The 16268-nt window shown below is 46.1% G+C and overlaps 1 protein-coding gene across 1 annotated transcript in view; it reads left to right on the forward strand.

The window, feature by feature from the left end:
* The first annotated feature begins 2136 nt into the window (after positions 1-2136).
* STARD8 (StAR related lipid transfer domain containing 8) overlaps positions 2137-16268 on the forward strand; it is an 84085-nt gene continuing 69953 nt past the window's right edge. Inside the window, exon 1 of the mRNA XM_006056624.4 lies at positions 2137-2364. Within this exon, the coding sequence (XP_006056686.1) occupies positions 2320-2364 (45 nt within the window). The 5' untranslated portion in view covers positions 2137-2319. The remainder of the gene's footprint in view (positions 2365-16268) is intronic.

Consider the following 16268-nt stretch of genomic DNA (forward strand, 5'->3'; position numbering starts at 1 on the left):
TGAGATGACTTTCCTGAGGGCACACTGCTAAAAGGCAGCAGAACCAGTATTCAAATCTAAGTCTGTCAAGTTCCAAAGCTTTAGCTTTTTTAGTAATACCAAATAACATTTCTTGAGAATTTTCTGTATGCCAGGCTCTGTACTAAATGCTCTAACTCATTTAATTTAAATCTCCCAACCAGGTAGGTACTATTATTATCCCCCATTTAACAGATGAGGAAATTAAGGCAGCCGAAGGTCACCTAGTTAGAGAGTAACAGAACTTGGATTTGAATCCAGACAGTTCAGCGCGATAGTTCATAGGCTTAGTGGTTGAACGCTACTATCCTCAAGCTCAAAGCTAAACTAGTGTGAGAGGCCCAGAACTGAAATTTCCTGATCTCTCAAGTCAGTATGCTCTGCACTATTGCCTCTTGAATGAATGTCCAAAGGCACAGCTGGTGCACCTCTGCCCAGAGGCTGGAATCTAATGAAGGGGGTCCTTCTGGGAGGCCTGCATTCCTGCCGCACAGCCTCCGTGGCTCTCCATCCGCAAACATCTGGCTGAGGGGGAAGAGGAGATACATTCAAAGGAGGAAACACTGCTCCACTCTAGGTTCTTGTGTTACTTGCCTGCCCCAGGCAGGGGGCTTCCCCTCGTGAGCATGCATACAGTTGGAGGTGGGTGTGAAGGAACCATTTGCCTTGTGTCTGAATATCCTTCTGACAGAGCCCAGCAGAACAAACATCTGAGATGGCCCAGAGGCTAGAGATACGGTGAGAGATCCGTTATCACAACCTCCCCAGAGTGTAAATAAGGAAACTGAGGGCCACAGAGTAAGTTGTAAGCAGGGCTGGAGGGATCCTTAGAGACCCTCAAGACAAACCTCTGGACCAAACCACAGATGAGGAAAGTCCTCAAACATAGGCAAAGGCTTGCTCAAAGTAGGCTTAAGATCTTCTCGGGCCCCAGGATTTGGCCCTTTGCCTGACCATCATGAATCTTAGAAAGGGAAGTGAGGCCAGAAGGAGTAAGTTATTCTAGGACTTGTGATGACATATCCCCCAAGAGACCCAAGCCTGGGGTCGGTCCCTGGGACCCTCTGGCCATCAGCCATGGCGCCCTGCCTGCTGAAGCTTTGGAGTGGGGGAGGGGAATCATTATTTCTTAATGGCTTCCTGCCCAAAAAGCCTCTAGAAGTGGCTAGTGCTAACTCTGTTTCCATGGAAAGAGCTGACTTCAGTGCATCCAGGGGGTTCAAGACTAAATTCCAGGCTAAACTAGAACTGGAGTGTTCTGAGCATAGGAGTGGATAAAGAAGGGAAATTGTCATCTGCTTCGATGTTCAGAAAAGGACACATAGCCAGGATATCTGAGTTGGGAGAAAGCTGTGATGCTCTGAGGCAGGGGGATGGAGAAAATGATCTTTGAGAGCTGGGGTTCTCTTTGGGGCATTCCCTGACTTCCTATGGATGCCTAAGGGCAGCACAGCAGTTCTGAGAGGGGTAGTAATTACCAGAAGGGATTTTCCTACAGACTTGCCCTGTGGCTAACTCCAAATGGGAGCCATACAACAGACTTGAGACTTAGTGACCTGTGAGCCTGCCTCTCATTGTACAGTTGGGAAACTGAGGCCCAGAAAGGAGAGGGCTTCCCCAAAATGCCAGAGTGAGTCATGATTCCTGACATTAAAGCAGGGTGAGGAGGATGACCCTGTGACCCAGGGCCCAGAGCCTCCTGTTAGAAAAGGTTTCTAAGGCCTTTCCCCTCTGTGTCTCCACACCAACCTGAGTCCTGCTCAGGTCGAGGGCTCTCCTCCCTGGGTGCTTTTCCTTGGCACTCTTTCCAGTGTCCCTGTGTGGTCTCGGTTTTACCCAGAGGCCCCCAGGAAGGGCTGGTGTGTCATTCGCAGGTGGCAGGAGCCAAGCAGGCCAGCGTGCATGTGGCAGGACTGGCGGGTAAGCTGCAGCAGGCTGGATGCTCCAAGCATGGGAGCTGAAATTCAAGGAATTTCAGTTGGCATTGCTGTCCAGTACCAGCCAACTGGTTAACGGTGCCGAGTTTGAATCAGCGACCCGCCTCCTGGCCCCTCCTCCTCGGCTAGTCTCTCTTCCTCCCTCCCTCCCTCCTTCCCTCCCTCGGGCCCTCCAGGAAAAGTGCAGGCAAGCTGAGCTCAGGCCGCTGCTCTCCGCCTCTTCCCGAGATGAGCCGCTGATGGAGCACCGGATCAGAGCTAGCTCTGGCTGAGCCCCTGGTCCTGGGTAGCCTGGTCCCCAGAGAGGGAGAGAGCCGTGCCCAGCAGAGCTCTGCTGGGCCCTGCCAGTTCCCCTCACCCCACCATGCCTCTGTTGGACGTGTTTTGGGCTTGCTTCAGGAAAGTGAAGGTAAGAGGTTACCTAGCCCCAGCCCACTCCACTGCTCTGGTTTGAAGGAGGCAGCTGGGGACCACTGAGTGCTGGCTGGAAGGCAGATAGGCTTCTGAGACTACCTTGGAGCTAGAAAGGCTTGGGTTCAAGTCTTACCTTTGACAACAGCTCTGTGATCTTCTACTGCTTTCTCACAGAAATAAGACAGCTGGCTGGCTCTTCTTCTAAAACTTGCCTCTGTTGCTTCCCTGCCCTTGCCACAAAGACAAGATTCTTAGCCTCTCTGAGCCTCCATTTCCTCAGCTTTAAAATAAAGACAATAGTGACACCAACTTTATAGGGTGGTGAGGTTGGTGTTATTGTTTACATATTAAATGTATGGAAATATAAGAGACAATGGGTGTAAAGTTTCTAGCGTGATGCCTGGCATGTAGCATCCATACCATACAAGTAATGGTAACTATTATTATGATTATTGCTACTAATTTCCTTCAACATATATTAAACACCTACTCTGTGCTAGGCACCACAGGAATTACACAAAAAACCAAATAGCTTTTGTCCTCAAAGAAGAGGTAAGAAAAGTGTTACATCTTTATCAAGACATATGCCAGACACTATGCTAGATAGTTAGTTGGTCAATAAATAGTTGTTGAGTGCTTGCAATATCTTGTACACAAGATACACAAGCATGTATGCAGGATACACAAGCACAGCAGGACCCATGAGGATGTAGAGGATATGATTTCTGCTTTAAAGAATCAGGGAACTGATATTTATTTCATATATGGTATGTGTCAGACTTAGGCACTTTCTGTTTGTCAACTGTGATGGTGATTTTCACCATAAGCAAGCCATTGTTTTCCTGCTTTTATAGATGGGGAATGGACACTATGAATGATCAAGAAATATTTACAAGATCACTCAGATATGGTTGGCAGAGTTGGGATCCGAACTCCTAAATCCATAGTCTTGTTGACACTATATGGCTTCCCATAGCTGCACCCAGTAGGGAGAACTTTCGACAACTAGCCTGACTACATAGAAGACAGGATGAAAGTCAAGCTGGCATCCTTGGAGGAGCTTGGAATGGATTCACAGGAGGTCACATTCGGGCTGAGCTTGAAGGAAGAGAAGTTTGTCAGTCCAAATGGGGGGAAGGGCATTCCAGGCATGCCTGGCAGAGGGAACTTCATCAGCAAGAGTCTGGAGGCAGTGATGGGTTGGAGGAAGGGCTGGTTTCATCATGTGCCTTATCGCAGGGTTTAAGGAGAGAGGAGCTGGAGATGGAGGACAAGAGTCTACCTCCCATAGAATTTGGAATTGATCCATGGGTTCCTGGCCCTCACCTTGTGAGGTTCTCAAATGAGCTTTTCACTCATTTGCAGTAAAACATGAGAAGGGTAGGGCTAATGCATTGCAGTTTGCAGAAAGCTAAATTAATTCAAGTCAAAGGACTATTCTTTATTTAGAGATTACTATTACTTCTTATGGGGGTGGGGTTCAAATGATTTCTTTTAATGAAATAGAAGTGTGAGATTTTTAAAATTTCTGTCCTCAGGAAAATAAAGTTTCCAATACTCTGACTGTTCCCTTCCTCATTTATTTAAATATTGCCTTCCTCATCCATGAAATTCCAAAATCTGGGGACTGTTGTTTTAGGGGATGGAGGAGTTCAATAAAGTATGGATATAGTTGTGGACAGTTTTAAGAAAATCACTCCAGTTGCCTTGGGCAGAAATGGTGTGGAGGGGCCCAAGTAGCGATGTGAAAGCCAGGAAGGTGGCTGCCATGGCAGTAAGGAGTGGAGGAGATGATGAGAGATGGAGCCAATGAGAAGAACAGGGCAAGGGGGAGGTGAAAGTACCTATGAGCTTGGACACCAGACTGATATGACTGTCCACTCCCTGGAGAACCATTCTGGGTGTTTGGCATGGATTTAAATCCCTTTGCACTCATTACCCCAATCTGTCAGACTCCTGGCAAATGCTCTCAACCAATGACAGTCTCTTAGAGACTGTTAGGGTCAGAGACCCTCAAGAAAAAGTCAGGGACTTCTCTCCCTGGTCCCAGACATTAGCACACATGCACACATTCACTCATGTGCATGTCCACAAAGATGAAGCCTATACATGTGTTTCTGCATACTCTCAGCTACACACACATATGCATAGACACACCATTCAAGTGTGTGCACACACACATATACACATAGAGGCAAATACATGCAGAATCACACATGCACACACAGATAGTACATATCCACAAGCATGTAGACTCACACACATGCACACATGCACATACAGAGGTAGGCATGCATGAACACAAACACTCTCCCATGCATGAGCTTGCAGGCACACTCACAATTAGACATACAGAAGCATGCATACAGCGTAAAGACACACGTGCACACACAGGGTTGTGGCAGACATGAATCAACACACAGATCTCAGAATAAGAGGCGGCCTGCCAGACCTAGGTACACCTTGAGTCTTGTGTCTCTTTTTCCAGCACTACTGCTTTGCAGACCCAGTCAAATAGGCAGGACTTCTGGGCTTGTAAACCCAGTCAGGGGTATGGGATGCCCTGAGCCACCCTGCCTCTCTGAGCTGGGCGCTTTGTGAGCAATTGCTTGGCTGTGTGGGAGGGAGCTGTGGCAGATGCAGAAGCTGCTTACAGGGAGGGGCATGGCCATGCCTGAACCTGCTGTAGCTGAAAGGGCCATCTCAGATGTCTCATTCGACCTTCTTGTGGTCCTGATGGGGAAACTGAGCTCCTAGCATCCAGCACCACATGGAGCTCTCCATCAGCTGAGGATGTTTGAAGAGGGAGGAAGCAAAGAAACTTGGAATCCCAGCCCCCACCCCATCACGTGCACACGCACGCACACACACACATGAGCTGTGTGCGTTTAAGCAAGTCCTCTGTGAGCCTCAGTTTCCTTGTCTGCAAAATAACACTAATCAGGGCCTGCCTCACAGAGATGCTATGAGGATTTGGGAAGATTGTGTCTTTAAAGTGCCTGGTATGGAATAAGTGGTCAACACACATGACTCACTGGCAGTAGATTTCCGAACTATTCACTGGGAGCATCAGAGCAAAGAACAAAGGTTATTCCATGTTTGGCAACTCCAGGGTTAAGAACTCAAGTCTCACTGGCTCCTTTGCCACACTCCTTTTCAGCCCTCTCCTCTGGCCCTGTCTGACTCTAGGACCAGAAACAACCTGTTTGGGAGCTGAAGGGTGATACTTCAGAAGTTAGTGTTACTGGGAAGATGGGAGGAGGTCAGGCCAGGGTCCAGGACTGCCTTGAGCTGTGCTGGAGTTAGGAGTAGCCAAAGGGTAAGGTGTTTGGATGTGAGATGAACTCAGTGTAAATAGTTCCATACATGTCTGATGCGTCTTCCCTGGAGGCCAGTGAAGGTTGAGAAGGTATCCATGACCTCTCAATGCGGCACTATGTATGCATGATACTCACATACATACACACAGGACCATTTCTCTGAGGTGTCCTTTTGCCCCATTCCAGACCAAGCATGTTGTGATGCACATCATGAGTGCCCAGAACATGGATCCTCTCTTATGTTACTCTCTTTGTATCAGGCGAGCTTATTAGGTCCTGAATGGCACTGACCTGGGAGGTGGAGAATACAGCTGGAGTTCCATATCAGCCATGACCTCTAGGTGACTTTGAGGGGATCAAGTACTCCCTGCTGGCCCTCAGTTCTTTCCCCTTAGAATAGACAAAGCTAATCACACAATATCAAGGATGACTAGGTTCAATGAGGTCATCTGTTTCTCCCTCCCTTTTCCTCTCTTGAAACTACAGATGAGGAAACTGAGGCTCAAAAAGGGGAAGAGATGTGCCCAAGGTCACACATGGGGTAAGGACACAGCCAGATCCTCACATATTCTGTAGTCTTCCTACTTGCTCTGTGGCAAAAGCCAAACACAGCTTGTCTCTGGTAGAATATAACAGCAATTCCGGCAGGACTGCCACACGCATGTACATAAACGCATGTGGTAATAACCTTGTCTCACCTACCTGCTTCTATGGGAGGCAAAACAAATCAGACTGAAAAATCCCTTGTAAACTGGGAAGCTTTGTCAAGGTTAGCTATCCAGTTTTGGTCCAACAAACAATGCCATGCTTTTCCCCAGGCACTGTACACTCACACAGCCAGGCTTATGAGTGCAGATGTGCACGAGGGCTCTCCTGAGTTCACACAAGAACACACTCTCAAGCACCCCCTCTTGTGTGTGCAAATCCACCTAGTTCTCAAGGCAAAGGAAAAGTTTAACTGGAGACTAGGGTACTTTATGCAACAGCACAGCTGGAAAAATCGAGGGATAGGGGTGAGGACCTCCAGAATTTGCCCCTTCTCCTCCAGTTGCCTCATCTCAGCACAGTTGGTGAAGTTTGCTAAAGAACATCTGAGATTAGACAGTATTTGTTCTGGGGAGTGGGAGAAGTGCCCATGGGCACTAAGGAAGTAAAATGGGGAATAGGAATCAAAGCTTTGACTCTGACTCATGTTTTGGACACAAATTCTTACTTTGCCTTCAGCTTCTTTGGTACCAAAAAGAGTATGAGTGGGGGTTACTGGGAGTGGAGGACATGCCTGATGATATGGCTGGTGGAGGAAGAAGAAAGTGGGGAAACCTGCAGATTGGCAATGCCAGTTCCCTACACTGTGCCCCCACCCCCGCCCCAGCCCAAAGCACTGCAGAAAGAAGTGATTAGCTAAATTTATAGAGCACATGGTATATGGTAGACACTGTACCAAGTCCTTCACAAATACTAACTCATTTCACTATCACAATCAACTCTGCAAGGTGGGTGCTCATCATTCTCATTTGACTGAAATACAGAACAGTTAGGAAATTTATCCAAGGTCACACAGCTATTAAGTGATAAACTTGGGATTTTAAATACAGGTAATCAAGGTCCAAAATCTATGTTCTTTCCACTATGTTTATGTAATCTCTGCCTCAGTTTTTTTCCACCTATAAAATGAGGGGGTTAGATTGGTTTATCTCTGAAAGTCCTTCCAGCTTCAATAACTCTCATTATACTTACTATCATTGACTGAAAAAAAAAAAGCAAGACTCTTGCATCTTCCCATACGCAGAAAAGTGCTACATTCATTAACTTGAGATATCTGGTTTTATTTAATTAACAGTAATCTTTTGCTATTCCAACTCTCTGGTCTTTGAAAGCTCCATATATCTTGGCTCTTCCTTTACATCTTTGGAGCAGTCCTTCAGAGCTATCTGAGAGGTTGTCTTCCGGGCTTGAAGCCCTCAGAAAGACTGTCAAATAAAATTCTCAAGTTTTTCTTAAGAATTTCTCAAGTAATTCTCAAGTTTTAGGTTGTGCAATTTTTTTCAAGTTGACAATATATACTTCTCTGAACTTTTAAGCTAAGTGAAAAAAAATCTGCTCCCCAAATGTCAGTGATTTCCACTCAAGTTCCCTGGGGAGTGGAGCTGAGCCCAGGCTCAGACAAATGAGCCTGCCCTGAAGGCCAGTCCTCCCAGCAGCCCCTAGGGCTGGAGAATAGCCTGAGAAGCTCTGGGAGCCCTGGCCTGGCCTGCATTTCCAAGTCACTAGTAACAATAACACGGAGCAGCAGCTCAGGCAGCCTGTGCTGATGTGGGGTCAGAGGTTTCACAGTGGAGTTAGGGAGTGGAACTGCTTGATCCCATCCCTTTGGCCCACCCCTGAGCAGCCTCTGCCACTAGGGACCTTGGAGTCCAGTTAGATCAGCAGCTCCAAGGCTGCAACTGCCAAGGGGCAGAGGAAAGGAAGTTCTGCATTTGGAAAATGGAGTTTGAGGCCCTGGAAATGGGTGTGAGTTAAAATTCTCTGGACTTTTTAGCTAATCTGGCCTGGGTCCCCCTGGGAGCTTCAGAGAAGAATGCAGTATAATGATACAATGTAGTAGCTGCTGGAAATGGAACTGCCAGCCCAGATTCTGCCTTTTCTTCCCCTTTCAGAGCCTCAGTTTCCTCATCTACAATATGGGGATAATAGTCCCCACTTCAAAATTGATTGCAAGGGTGACACGTGAAAGGGCTTGCTGCACAGTACATACTTAGAAAAGTTGACTTAAATTTAAAGATAGTTCATAGGTTGCTCTTGTTATCCTGGGCCCATGGCTTGGGCCCTCAGTTTCCTCATCCATAGAATGGGGTGAAATTCTACCTGCCCAAAGAAAGCCTAGAATTGGTGACATACTGTGGAGATAAAAAGACAGAAGGAAACACTGATATTACTACCCTTAGGCTCAGGAAGTGAGCTGTTTAGGCCATTCCACTCGCTCTTCCTATCTCTACCCTTATTCCCACTCTGGGTCAAACTAGTTCAGAGTCTGGAAAAGAGGCCCCATTCTGCTGTGGTACCATTACATCTCCCCTCTCCAGTCCCTTACTGCACTCACCCTGTCTAAGGCCCCTCTCCCAGAGGGACTCCCAAGCTCTAGGCAGGAAAGAGGGTCCCTGTTGGCTGGTGGGAAAATCAAATCTTTGGGATGTGACATTCCTGAGATTGTCCAGAGAACCCCTGGGAGTTGCAGCTGTTTGTGCTCTCTCTCTTTCCTCTCGCTGTCTCTCCTCTCCAGCCCAGCTCTCTGCCTCTTGTGGAGGTGGGGAGGGCAGGAGGGCATGAAGCTGGAGAAGGCTGGGGTGATACGGGCCCAAAGGCAAGGAGGCAGACCTGGCATGGCCTTGCAGGCCAAGTGAGGAGTGGGGAGTGGGGAAGGAGCAAAAAACACTCCACCAGGACTGGCAGGAAGGAATTAAGGCAAAAAGAGCCCAAGGCAGCAGCAGGATATCTGTCAGTGGGTGAGTTAGAAAATGATATACAGTTCAGCATCCCTGAGGCTACAGGTTGGATCCCCTTTTAGGGTTGGGTAGGTTATTAGACCATGGTAGTTCTGGTGGGTGGGAGAGGAGAGTCAGAACTTCTGAGAGGCTCACACATTTCAAGCTAGTCTGAGATAGCTTGCACCCTCAGAGAAAGGAAAAAAGAACACTCTGGGATTCCTCAAAATGCTGTCCCAGTTTGAGTTCTACAAAGGCATTCCTGAAATCCTTTCTCACAGTGTCTTTTCCCAGCTGGAATTGTCCTTCACCTTCTTCCTTGTGATGAAAGGATTAGAATGATCATGGACCCACCTATCATTATAGGCAACAGGTCTGAGGTCTAGCAAAGAACTGGTCAAAGGCACATGACCAGAATGCCTGCTATCACTCAGTCCCACTTTAAATCTCTCTCCCATTTTAAATGTCTCTTCTGTTCTTTCCAGAGAAGAAATTGGCATCCCTCAGGACCACACCACCTCACACCCAGATTTCACACCCTACCCGTGAACACATGTTCCCAGGCCACTGCGATGGGGTTTAAAAGTGACACCATGACACCAATGCTCCAACTGAAGACCTGGTGGCAGGCTCAATCCAGCCCTCACCTGCACACCGCCCTCCACGTACCCAGCTACCTCCATGCTGGACTGTGAACTCCTTTAAGGATCCAACCTGTGTCTTATCCACCCCTGTGTCCAGCCCAACACAGCCTCTATTTTAGGCCCAGCCTAAAGGAAGTTGTCTGAGTGCATAGAACACACGTGTACTCTCATGCACATACAAGTAACCAAAGCCACTGAACCCTCTCCTGACAGAGAGACCCCAAGAGACAGAGGAATCAACTATGGAGGCATCAGGGAGTCTCCTTCCCACAGTGGCCACAGTCTTTCTTGGCAACACACAGTCTGGGCCTGAGGGTGGTGATGGCCCACTAAGGAGCGGGCTCAGGCTGTGAATGGGGCTCTGTGCGGTCCTGAGAAGGCTGGGGGAGGCTGGAATGTCAAGAACGTGCTCTCATGACCAGCCCTAGGCTGGGGCCTGTGGCACAGGACTGGCCAGGGGTTGAGGCGGAGCAGGGAAGCCAGGCAAGGAAAAGACGAAAAGTCCCCACTGACTTGCCTTCAGATAGCAGGGCAAGGACTGGGCATAGAGCCAGCAGGCCCAGCAGAGAGGATGCTGGAATGCTGAGCTCTGAATCCACCAATGATGCTGAGAACTCTTCAGGTCTGGACAAAGCCTGTCAGTAGTCTTTGTGGATGGCCTCCAAACTATCCCTCTCAGACCCCTTGACTTCTCATTCAGAGACCAGCTTCCTGTATCCATCCCCCTTTGGGCTCCGGCTCTCTCTTTTTATACTCTTTCAATAAAATTCTCTTTTTCTCTCAAAAACTCTGTATCTGTCTCTTTCTGTCTAGCTACTCTGTTTCCCACTAGTTGGCAAGCACCTCAAACACAAGAACCATGTCTGCTTCTGTGTAAGTTTGTATCTGCAGGTCCACTGCGGGGGCTACTGTACAGTTCTGAGCAGATGTTCCACACAGGCTTCAAATCTGAGAGGTTCAGAATGAGATTCATTACAAAAGGAAAATTACCCTCCCACTTAGCCCAATCAGGCCTTTGCCTCTGTTCCTGACCCCAGTTAATAGCACCTCCACCTGGTGCTGTTAACTGGTTGCCCAGGCCAGAAACTTTGGACTCATCCTCAACTTCTTTTTACCTCCCACATCCTGTCACTTACTGTGGTCCCACTATGTAGACAGCTCATATGTTAGTCCCTTCTGTTCTGATCCCAAAGGCCACTGACCCAATCTTCTCCAGCCTCGCTGTCTCAAGTTTTACCTAACCTCTCCCACTCGGATTCCCAATTCCTCACTCAACAGACAGAGTAGCATCCTGAAACATAAACCTTGATTAGCCCCCTTCAAGAGTTCCCCACTGGGCTCTGGATAAAGTTCAAGTTCTATCACACTGATCTACAAGTTTCTTCATGATTTGGCCCTGACCACTGCTCCACACCCAGTTCTTACTCTCTGTCTGGCACTAGGCTCGCCAGCCAGATATACACTGTTCCTCAAATCTCATGCTTCCATACCTCCTTGACTTTATTTATGTTACTCCTGTCATGATTTTTCCAGTATTTACATGGAATTGTGATGATTTGTACTTGTGGCCTACCCCTCGCCCCCACTTGACCGTGAATTCCTCAAGGGGAAGGAATATATCTAATTTATCTGAAGCCCTGGGTACCTATCAAAGGGCCTGGCCCTTAGAGGCTCATAGTGAGTAAGTGAATGAATGAATAACTGAATGAGTCACTGGATGGTAACCAACTGGATGGGAACCAGTTGTCACCACCAATCCTGATCTTCTTCCAGAGTGCCTATCTCTACAACTGCTGGGCTCCTGGCTCCTCTGTCCAGAATCTCCATGTAAAAGAATATGTTTTACAACCAAGAAACAAAAAGAATTTTCATCCTGTAGCAAACTCTGTGATGTAGAATTTCATACCCCATTTTCCCCTGTAAGCCTCTCAGCTACCAAAATAGTGCCAGGATCAGGGTCCAAAGCAGAGTGGATTTCATGGCCCAGGTTATCCTGGACCCCAGAGAGAAAAGAATAGGATAAAATTAAACTGGGAGTCCCATCAGCCTAAACTGTAAACTTGGTTCTGCCATTTACTGCTGTGTGGCCTTGGATAAGTAATTTCTCTTCTCTGGGCCTCATTTTCCTCATGTGTTACATGAGCATAAGAAAACCTACCTTGTTTATGACAGTCTACTTTGTGATAGCTTACTTATTTATAACCTGCAAATACCTGTGTAAATTTAAAGCCTAATTAGCTCCTGAATGATCCTTAATTCTCTTACATCTTTAGTGGTTAGGGTAGGAGAGGAGAGAATTTAATATGAATAGAATACAATTTCAGAGTAACAATGTGTCCTACCCACCAGTTCATCTCCTAATTTTCCAGAACTGTTACATTTAGGATCTCATGGGGCCCTGCTTCCACTTTCCCTCCCACCTCTTCAACCTTCTTTTTTACTCCCCTTTTGTCCACCACTGAAAATTATATTGACTTGCTTAATCATGGGTCCACTTTGGAGCTTTGTAGGAGAATTTCATTAGTCTCTCTCAACTGGGCGTTTCCCTCTCTTTATACCTATCTCATTCTAGAACTTTCCATCTCCATGAGACTAATGTCTCTTGAGGATTTTGCCAGTGAACACTCAAGGGGGACACCTCTTACCCCTACTCTCTCTTGTGGCCAATTGTGGGTTGGAGATTCACCAGATTTTGTCTTTCAGTCTACAAAGGTAGATCTGACTTTTTTCATTTCAGGGTCTCTAGGGCTTATATTCGGAGAAGGCAATGGCACCCCACTCCAGTACTCCTGCCTGGAAAATCCCATGGACGGAGGAGCCTGGTAGGCTGCAGTCCATGGGGTCGCTGAGTCGGACACAACCGAGCGACTTCACTTTCACTTTTCACTTTCATCCACTGGAGAAGGAAATGGCAACCCACTCCAGTGTTCTTGCCTGGAGAATCCCATGGACAGGGGAGCCTAGTGGGCTGCCGTCTGTGGGGTCACACAGAGTCGAACACGACTGAAATGACTTAGCAGCGGTAGCAGCAGCAGGGCTTATATTAATCTCCTGGAACTAGAAATCATTGTGGTCAAGTGTCTGCACCTGGTATAGCAATCTGTGCAAGGATAAGAGCGGTGAAAAGTACTATGGCAACTCATTTCCTTATAAGATTTTGGTTGGCTTGGAGACTAGCTGCTTGAAGGCAGGAGCATAGGCAAGAAATCTCTTCCACCTCTAAGAGGAACCCTTCTTTCTTCCTTAACTATTGCATTCACATTTTACCACTATCATTTTAACCTAAGCCACCAACATTGCTTACCTGCTCTACTGCAAAGGCCTTCTGAGAGAGACTCCCTGCTTCCTCTTTAGTTCCACAATCCATTCTGCACACAGCAGCCAGAGTGATCTCTCTATGATGTAAGTCAGCTATTGCCAGTCTCTTGTTCTATGCCCTCCAATAGCTACTTAACATCATTTGAATCAAAGTCAAAATCCTCACCCTGGCCTTCAAAACCCTGCATAATTTGGCACTTGACTCTCAACCTCTGTTCGGAATGTTCTGTACACAGATTGTCACATTGTTGGCTCCTTCTTGTCATTCAAGCCTCTGCTCAAACTTCAGCACCCCTGAGAGACACTCTCTGGTCACCTTTTCTAAAGCAATCCCTGCCTATTCCATCTATCCTATCACTCTCTACCTCATCCTGGTTTTAAGGTTTCTCCTTCTTGGATCTTACTGATAGCTATAATTTACTTATTGACTTATTTACCTATTTATGATTTGTCCCTGCTCCATGAGGACAGGGACCTTATCTATCTAAATCTATGCTATATTCTTAGCATCTATTATAGTGTCTTGTAGGGCATTGATGATGTTGTTATTGTTCAGTTGCTAAGCTGTAGCTGACTCTTTGCAACCCCATGGACTGCAGCATGCCAGGCTTTCCTGTCCTTCTCTATCTCCCAGAGATCACTCAAACTCATGTCCATTGAGTCAAAGAGGCCATCCAACCATATCATCCTCTGTCGCCCCCTTCTCTTCTTGCCCTCAATCTTTCCCAGCATCAGGGTCTTTTCCAATGAGTCAGTTCTTCACATCAGATGGTCAAAGTATTAGAGCTTCAGCTTCATCATCAGTCCTTCCAGTGAATATTCAGGACTGATTTCCTTTAGGACTGACTGGTTTGATCTCCTAGCAGTCTAAGGGGCTCTCAAGAGTCTTCTCCAGCACCACAATTTGAAATCATCAATTTTTTGGTGCTCAGCCTTATTTATGGTCCAACTCTCATATCTGTATAACTACTGGAAAAACCTGAGCTTGAACCATACAGACTTTTGTCAGCAAATTGATGTCTCTGCTTTTTAATATGCTATCTAGGTTTATCATAGCTTTCCGCAGTCAATTTCTGCAGTAATTTTGTAGCCCAAGAAAATAAAACCTGTCACTGCTTCCACTTTTTCCCCTTCTATTTGCCATGAAATAATGGGACTGGATACTATGATCTTAGTTTTTTGATGTTGAGTTTCAAGCCAGTTTTTTCATTCTCCCTTTTTACCATTATCAAGAGGCTCCTTAGTTCCTCCCTCTTCACTTTCTGCCATTAGAGTGGTATCATCTACATATCTGAGGTTGTTTATATTTCTTCTGGTAATCTTGATTCTAGCTTATGATTCATTCAGCCCAGCATTTCTCATGATGTACTCCGCGTATAAGTTAAATAAGCAAAGTGACAATTTTCCACAGTTTGTTGGGATCCATACAGTCAAAGGCATTAGTGTAGGTAATGAAGCAGATGTTTTCCTGGAAATCCCTTGCTTTCTCTGTGATCCAATGAATGTTGGCAATTTGATCTCTGGTTCCTCTACCTTTTCTAAATGGAGCTTGTACGTTTGAAAGTTTTTGGTTCACGTACTGCTGAAGCCTTGGTTGAAGAATTTTGAGCATAACGTTACTAGCATGTAAAATGAGCACAGTTATATGGTAGTTTGAACATTCTTTGGCATTGCCCTTCTTTGGAATTGGAATGAAAACTGACCTTTTCCAGTCTTGTGGCCACTGCTGAGCTTTCCAAATTTACTGACACATTGAGTGTAGCACTTAAATTGCATCATCTTGTAGGATTTGAACTAGCTCAGCTGGAATTCCATCATCTCCACTAGCTTTGTTCATAGTAATGCTTCCTAAGGCCCACTTGACTTCACACTCCAGGATGTCTGGTTCTAGGTGAGTGACCACACCATCATGGTTTTCTGGGTCATTAAGACCTTTCTTGTATACCTCTGTGTATTCTTGCCATCTCTTCTTAATCTCTTCTGCCTCTGTTAGGTCCTTACCGTTTCTGTCCTTTATTGTGCCCATCCTTGCATGAAATGTTCCTTTGCTATCTCCAATTTTCTTGAAGAGATCTCGCATCTTTTGCATCCTATTATTTTCCCCTATTTCTTTGCATTGTTCATTTAAGAAGGCCTTCTTATCTCTCCTTGCTATTCTCTGGGACTCTGTGTTCAGTTGGCTATATCTTTCCCTTTCTCCTTTGCTTTTTGCTTCTTTTCTTTCCTCAGCTATTTGTAAGCACTCCTCAGACAATCATTTTTCCTTCTTGCATTTCTTTTTCTTTGGGATGGTTTTGGTCACTGCCTCCTATATGATGTTATGAAACTCAATCCATAGTTCTTCAGGCACTCTATCAGATCTAATCCCTTGAATCTATTTCTCACTTCCACTGTATAATCATAAAGGATTTGATTTAGGTCATACATGAATGGTTTAGTGGTTTTCCCTACTTTCTTCAATTTAAGCCTGAATTTTGCAATAAGGAGTTCATGATCTGGGCCACAGTCAGCTCCTGGTCTTGTTTTCGCTGACTGTATAGAGCTTCTCTATCTTCAGCTGCAAATAACATAATCAGTCTGATTTCTGTATTGACCATCTGGTGATGTCCATATATAGAGTCATATCTTTAGTTGTTGGAAAAGGGTGTTTGCTATGACCAGTGTGTTCTCTTAACAAAACTCTGTTAGTCTTTGCCCTGCTTTATTTTGTACTCCAAGGCCAAACTTGCCTTTTATTCTGGGCATCTCTTGACTTCCTACTTTGGCACCCCAATCCCTGATGATGCAAAGAACGTCTTTGTGTTAGTTCTAGAAGTTGTGGTAGGTCTTCATAGAACCAGTCAACTTCAGCTTCTTCAGCATCAATGGTTGGGGCATAGACTTGGATTACTGTGATGTTGAATGGTTTGCCTTGGAAATGACTTGAGATCATTCTGTCATTTTTGAGATTGCACCCAAGTACTGCATTTTGGACTCTTTTGTTGACTATACGAGTTACTCCATTTCTTCTAAGAGAATCTTGCCCTCAGTAGTAAATATAATGGTCATCTGAATTAGAGCCACCCATTCCCATTAATTTTAGTTCACTGGTTCCTACACTGTTGATGTTCACTCTTGCCATCTCCTGCTTGACCA

This window comes from Bubalus bubalis, chromosome X (assembly GCF_019923935.1).
Source record: "Bubalus bubalis isolate 160015118507 breed Murrah chromosome X, NDDB_SH_1, whole genome shotgun sequence".
In the NCBI taxonomy this organism is placed as follows: Eukaryota; Metazoa; Chordata; class Mammalia; order Artiodactyla; family Bovidae; genus Bubalus; species Bubalus bubalis.